General features: G+C 45.5%; 1 protein-coding gene across 1 annotated transcript in view; it reads right to left on the bottom strand.

Moving 5' to 3' along the window:
• LOC140720725 (NACHT, LRR and PYD domains-containing protein 12-like) overlaps positions 1-6,852 on the bottom strand; it is a 34,993-nt gene extending 28,141 nt beyond the window's left edge. Inside the window, exon 1 of the mRNA XM_073035556.1 lies at positions 6,756-6,852. Within this exon, the coding sequence (XP_072891657.1) occupies positions 6,756-6,852 (97 nt within the window). The remainder of the gene's footprint in view (positions 1-6,755) is intronic.
• Between the last annotated feature and the right edge of the window lie 461 nt (positions 6,853-7,313).

Genomic DNA, 7,313 nt, shown 5'->3' with positions numbered 1-7,313 from the left:
CACGCAAAGGGACGAGTGATGCACGAACTTCAGTTGGAATCGCTGTTAGAATTGCCTTTGGGAGGTAGGAACGCACTGACTCAAGATGCTTACCGACAATACAACGGCCGACTTGGGGGGGGGGGGGTGGGTGGGGGGAGGCGCGGGGTTGCTGCACTACTTGAAAATGATTACCCGGAAGAGAGTTGTGTGCTAATTAAAAATGAGTATCAGGAAGGGATTTATATCTCAATTTAAAATGGTTACCAGCGAGAAAGTGTTGCGTGGATTGAAAACGCCACGAGGAATGGAATGAAGCACTGACCCATTCAGACTGTGGACCGGCGAAGGTGTCGTGACTACGGCGCATTAAAAGCCAGAGTTGTGGCTGGCTTTCTGGGCAGATGTAATCGAGCTCCGCCTGTGCTGGCTGGTTAGCGTGGATCATCACCGCCCGTTGCAGGGGGGATATGGATGCTGGAGAGGGGAGAGAGTTCAGAGATTGGAGAAGGGAGTGGGGAAAGAGAAGGGAACGAGAGAGACAGAGATGTGAAAAGCCGTCATCAAATTTGAGTCATGCATCTCCCATCAATCTGCCACTCCCTGCCGCTTTGGCCACGCTCTTTTCTTACCTCTCGCTCCCGCCCATGTTCTAGGCCCGCGCACTCTTCTTTCGGACCCCACCTCCATTTCTAAACCGCTGTCTCCACGCTCTATCTCTCTGCATGCACCGTCCCTACTCCTCACTCTCTTCTCTTCACACTCCCCAATCCCCTCCATCGCTCTCATCTAACATTCTTGTAGACAGTATCATTATCAATACTCCGACTGAGGTTCCGCATAACCTCCTCGAAAACCTTTACGATTGTGTAGAAAAGACACCGTTGACTCTCCATAATCAGTCTGCCTGCTAAAATATTCCTACGTCCGGTCATTCCAAAAACTTCCCCACTCCGGCCTATAATTTGTTTGAGCCTTTTGTAAACAATCCTGCAGTACCCACACTTTCTTCTCCCCTTACTCCCACATTCATTCTCCTACTGATTCCTTTCACCCCTCACCCTCACGGTCACTCTTCCTCTCACCCTCATCCTCACATCAGAATAATGTGACTGTGAACGTTGTAATTTCAAGTCCCGAGATAATGTTTTGTTATTTTAAGGAATGTCGCCGCTGGGGTTGCCAAGACTGATTTACTTAAAGGACGCCTTACTAAAATAAACTCCTTCAAATGATGCGACTCTGAGGTAAAAAAGAAATAACAAGAAGGCTCTGACCCTGAGTAAAAAAAAAGTTGGAATTTCCCCATGGGGATGAATAAAGTATCTATCTATCTATCTATCTATCTATCTATCTATCTATCTATCTATCTATCTATCTATCTATCTATCTATCTATCTATCTATCTATCTATCTATCTATCTATTTTATTTTTAAGGTGAAATGTTCTATTGCTTTTCCCCGAAACAGAATTAGATAAATGCAATATTAAAAACTCTTTGTTCACACTTGAATGAGAGTGCATTGTCGAAACCGGTTCGATTTGATTTCAGCAGAAAGGACGCTATCTGCACTGAGGAATGGACGGGGCAGGCAGCTGCTTACTCACCTACACTGTGTTCCAAGTTTCACTCAACAATCAGGAGTTATAGAGTCATAGAAATAATACAACGTAGCAACATCGGCCGAGTCATTTCAACTGCCTACTCCCATGATCTGCACCGGGGCCATCACCCTCCACACCCCGTATCATCCAGAATATCACGTAAAAGTTAAAATCGAGCTCGCATGCACCACTTGCGCCGGCAACAAGTTCCACACCCTCAAAGCCCTCTTAGTGAAGAAGTTTTCCCTCATGTTTCCCTTCAGTTTTTTTTTGCGTTCCACCCTTGCTCAATGACCTCTGGTTTAAAGTCCACCGAAACTCAATTGAAAATGCCTGTTTATATGTTTTTTTCTCTTATCTGTACCCCTCATCTGATCTCAATGTTCTACATTCCATATCAACCATACATATCAATCAATCAATCAATCATATTCATTCATTTCCTCATAACTCAGGTCCTCCATACCAGACAAATTCTTAGTAAATTTTCCTTGTATTCTTTCAAGGTTATTTACTGTACGTAGCTAATCAAAATTGCACATAATATTCCACATAGGACCACACCAATGTTTCTATAAAATACACGTAAAATCCAATCCCCTGTATCTTAAGTACAGACTGTTGAAGCCATGCGTGCCAAAAGTTTTCTTTAATAGCCAATGTATCCGTGATGCTGCTTTCTATGAAATATGGATCTGTATTCCCAGATCCGTTTGTTCTACCGTATTCCTTACGGCCCGATCTTTTACCGTGTAAGACCTAAGTTGGTCGGCCGTACCGTAGCGCAACTCTTCTCACTTGTCTGTATTCGGTTTCTTCTTTCATTTTCAGTCGATTGTCCAGCTGCTCCGGATCCCCCTGCAAGCTCTGATAGTCTTCCTCACTGTCAACTGCATCCCTAAACTTTGAGTCATCCGCAAATATGCTGATTCAGTAACCGCATTATGATCCCGCGGCTCTGAGTCCTCCAATCAGAGAGACAACCATCAGCTACCACTCAGTGCCTTCTCCCACAACGCCAATGTCTAATCCAATTTACAACGTCACCTTGAATAGCAAGCGAATGAATTCTCCCGACCAACCTCCCATACGGGACCTTGTTAAATGCGTTGCCATAGTCAATGTAAACAAAATGCACTGGCTTTCCTTCATCAACTGTCCTTGTAGATTCCATGCCAAACTTGAACATTGCCGAGATCACTTAAAGCCCTGCTGACTATCCCTAATCAGTGCTGTTGATTTAAATATTCTCAAACCCAGTCCTTGCAATAGATTTCCTACTACTGATGCCAGGCGCACAAGCGTCCAATACCCTGGGTTAAATTGCATCCCTGATTTCCTCCCAGTTTCGAAAATATTCTCCGTCTTTGTCACTTCTAGGAAAGAGTGGGATAATCAGACCATGTGTGGAAAGTTAAAATCACAGGCTATATCAGATTACGTTTCTTGCAGTTCTCTGTGATCGCTCTACATTTTTATCCCACTGAATCCTACGGTCATTTGGTTGGTTTATAATATACTCCCTTTAACGTGGTCATACAGATTTTATTAGTCAGTTCCAGCCATAAGGTCTCCCTGCCGTGAGTAGTAACGCCTGTCCTCTTTATACCACTGCCGCTATTTCAGGTCTAAAACAACGAAATCCCATTACATTAAGCTGCCAGCCCGGCTCATCCTGCATCAAGTCTCACTAATGTCTATAATATCAGATTTCTATGCATTGCATATCTGTCCTTCAGTACTCCCTGCATTGGAATATAGGCAGAATAGAACAATAGTTGCACTATGCATAAACTTTCTGTTCCCGACTTTGTCTGCGGCCTTAAGAACACCTTTTGTTGAAACTTGGATAAGTACTTGGCTGAGAGGAGTATAGATGCCAGGCCAGTGGGACTCAACAAATGAACGGAGACCGGGAACCAGGAAAGGTAAAACTCTCGACATGGGATATGGAGTTTGGGGATCATCAGCGGCAAAACGCCCGGTGTGGATTATGGAGACAGGGAAACAGAGTCTGAGATTCGTGTGCAATTAAACTATGGGATTGCGAGATGGGGAACTCTCCGTGGTAAAATACCCCATGTGGAATTGGAGTCCGGGAACCGTGGGCGGTAAAACTCCCGGTTGGGATACAGGAACCCGGAATTGTAAACTCGACTTTAATTTGAACGGTGCCTTGTAATCAGCTCAGACTAACATCTTTGTCACTGTTGATGAATAAGTAGTTTCTCCAATAATTCTGACCAGACACAGCGCCTCTCTCCCACATCCATACCTCCTCACCGCCGCTCCCCTTCTCCCTTCTCCATCGCTCACCCTCACCCTTAAATATCACCCTCTCTACCCATCATCCTAACCTCCTTTCTCACATCTACCTCATGCTCAGCTTACCATCAGCACCACACACCTTCACTCCATCTATTTCAAACCCGTATTCGTCACTGCTCTCTCGTCGACGCAATTCTTGTTTATCCGCCCTTCCTAGTGGTCGCTACATATCTCCCCATCCCTTCTTCGTCAGCGCCCATCTCAGTCAACCCTCTCTGCTCGCCACCGCATTCACTCAGCCTGCCATCCGCGCTGTCCCTCACATCTCTACATTCCCTTCCCCCTGCATCACAGATCTCCTCCTCTCACCCCTTCTGTCTCTCTTCGCTTCGGCTTTCCCTTCCTCTCGTCACTCCCGCTCTCTACACACTTGCCATCATCCTCAGCTTCCCCCTCTCTACCTCAGTCAACCCCCCCCCCCCACTCGGCAGTATTTAAAAGGGTATTGGCATCTGGAATACGGAAATTTTCAGTTTACCTACCCTAAGTAATATCCTTTATATTAAGGAATGTCGCAGTCAAAACTACCATGAACGGATTTATTTAAACGTATCGTGAGAGCTATATTAAATGTATTTCAAGGTATCGTGAGAGCTATTTTACAAGTAACTGCAGACGATGCGAGTCTGAGGTAAAATTAAAATGCTGGACACTCGCAGCAGGTTGTCTTCAAATGAAGTTAAATGTTCCACCGCTCTTTCCTACAGCAGAAATGGTTAAATACGATATTAAAGCCATTTTGTTCGCATACGAATGAGAGTGAATTGTTGAACCGGTTCGATCTGGTTTTCGCAGAAGGGCGCTCCCTAGTCTGAAGAATGCGCCAGGACACGCACATTTCAAATCAACCCGCGTTCCGTTTCAGTTTCACTGAAGTGTCTTGGCAGGGATCCTCGACTTCTTGTTCGTTTCAGAAAATTTACCGGACCTGCTGAGTTCCTCCAGCATTTTGTATGTTAGCATGGTTACGAAAGATCCTCGAGAGGGATCGTGTGGGGCAGTGGGAGGGGCAGTTGAAACGGCCTGAAAACATATCTAGGCTTTAAGAATATTCTTGTTAAATAATTCAGCTTCTAGTATTTATTTCGGATTTTAATGTAATCAAACTTTAATCCATTTTAGGGATCAATGATCAAGGAGTCACAGTGTCTCAGAATAGAAAAGCGTGGAAACAGGCCCTTCGGTCGATACATTTAAACTGCCACATTCCTAGCAACTTCCTTGACAGGACTTAACACTTACGAAGCCATGCTGACTATCCTTAATCTGACTATCTCTATCCCAATACAATACACCCCGTCACTTCAAATCATTTCCAAAACCTTTCCCAGTACCAATGTCACGCTCCCAGGACTACATCTTCATGGATTATTTTTAGAGCCTTGCTTAAACAGTGGAACCATATTGGCATCCCTCCCGTCCTCTGGTCTATTGATGACTTTAAAGTCGCTGATAGAACTCCGGCAATTTCAGCAACTATCTACCACAGGATCCGACAGAATACCGTGTCAGATCCTAGGGATTTATCCACCTTAATTTTCCACAGTACTGCAAACAATCCGTCCTTTCTCATCTGTATAGAGTCAATGAAGTTACGGCCCTTTTCACTTACCTCTATAGATCCTGTCTCGGTCGCATGCGTAAATACAGATCAACAAAAAATATAATCGCTTCTGGATCCACACATGGATCAGCTATCCTCCTATTCTGATCTATCAGAGGGCCAATTTTGTGTCCTGCAATCCTCTTGCTCTTAACATACCTGTAGCATCCCTCAGGACGTTTCTTCACCCTGTCAGCTAAGGCAAGTTTCATGCCTGTTTTTACCCTTTTGCTTTCTTTATGTGGTGTTTTACAGCGTTTCTTACACTTCATAAGCTCCTCATTGCGCCTCCTCCTTTGTTCTTAAACCAGGCCTCGATATCTCTTGAATCCTAGGTTGCCTATATCTGTTAGAGCTATCTATTGCACAAGCTTTGTTCTCTCAAAATTTCACTTTTGAAAGCTTCCCGCTTGCCACGGACAGCTCTGTGCCAGCTCCTTTCTGACAGCATCCAGGTTGGTCTTTCCCCTCTTCAGAATCTCAACACGCGGCCCAGCCCAATGCCTTTGCATATTTACTTTGAAACTAATGGCCATCCGATTACCAGATGCAAAAACGTTCCACTACACAAACCTCTTTCACCTGCACTTCTCTCGTTCCCTGAAAGCTGATCAAGTATCTAAGAGTCTGTCATTTGAGACTTGTATGCGCGCTCTCTCTCTTTCTTGATGATGGGTCCTCTCAGTCAGTTAGTGGGATTTGATGATACCAAACTCCTCAGAAAGTAACAGTGTGTGCGTGAATGGATTTTAGGTGAGCAGGGGTTTGCACAGCTCCAGACGCACCCTCTCGACATCCGCTTCCGGATCCAGCGGTATGGTGGGGTCCACGACGGCCGGGGGAACTTCTGTTGCAGTGAATGACCAGACCAAGTTTCGATGCGAGGGATGCCCTTCGGCCCTTCACGGCACGTGTTTGCTAGATGGACGTTGACCATACGAGAGGGTCCATCCACCCTTTGACAGATCTTGTTTTTCATCCTGCAGATTGTCGAGCCTGGTGGGGAGAGACCTGTATGCACTGGTTATGAAAACGATACAGAACATATTTGACACTCTGTTCCACCTAATCCTTTTACTGTTCGGGACCAGCCAGAACATGGAACAGTACCAGTCCAAACACGAAAAATCCAAATTTCCTGTTTTGAAAACCTTGTGTTTCCTGCAATATTCTGCGTTCTGTCTCGGAAGTTGCTCCTCTAAATTCCTCGGACTGCTGGGTGGTCTGTAATGCACTTACCATGCTCCATCGCTCCCTTTAACATTACTTTTGTTTCAACATAACCTTTGTCATTACTCAGTTTCACACAGAACTCATCACCAGGCGAGTTATCCATTCTGTCTTGACTAAGGACTACCGTGTTTGTTCTCTTGATCTGTAACGACACCCCTTTAAACCGTCCCTACCCCTTGCACCACCTACACTCGCCATTCCTATCTCCCTTCCTACTCCTTTCCCTTTCTTTCACATCCCTTCTCCCGCTCGACCCACCTTGCCCCATTCAATCCACCGCTTTCCCTCCTCCTTCTCCCTCAATTTCCTCCCAATCACTCTCCACTGTCCCACCCAAATTCTCTCCCCCTGTCCATCTCTATCCCTATCCTCTTTCGAAATTTCACCACCATTTTCCACTCCCTCCCCTCCATCTCTCCCCTCGTTCCACTGACTTCTTATTTTTCCTCTCTCCACCTCTTACCCCACTTTTCCACCTCTCCTGTTTTCTGTCCCCGCTCCCTCTCCCCCGCACTCTCTCTCCCACTCTCAACCGCTCGTTACCTCTGCCCCCTCTCTCTCCTT

The sequence above is a fragment of the Hemitrygon akajei genome, unplaced genomic scaffold, assembly GCF_048418815.1.
Source record: "Hemitrygon akajei unplaced genomic scaffold, sHemAka1.3 Scf000046, whole genome shotgun sequence".
Lineage (NCBI taxonomy): Eukaryota > Metazoa > Chordata > Chondrichthyes > Myliobatiformes > Dasyatidae > Hemitrygon > Hemitrygon akajei.
The sequence above is the reverse complement of the archived record's forward strand: the minus strand, read 5'-3'. Positions and strand labels throughout refer to the sequence as shown.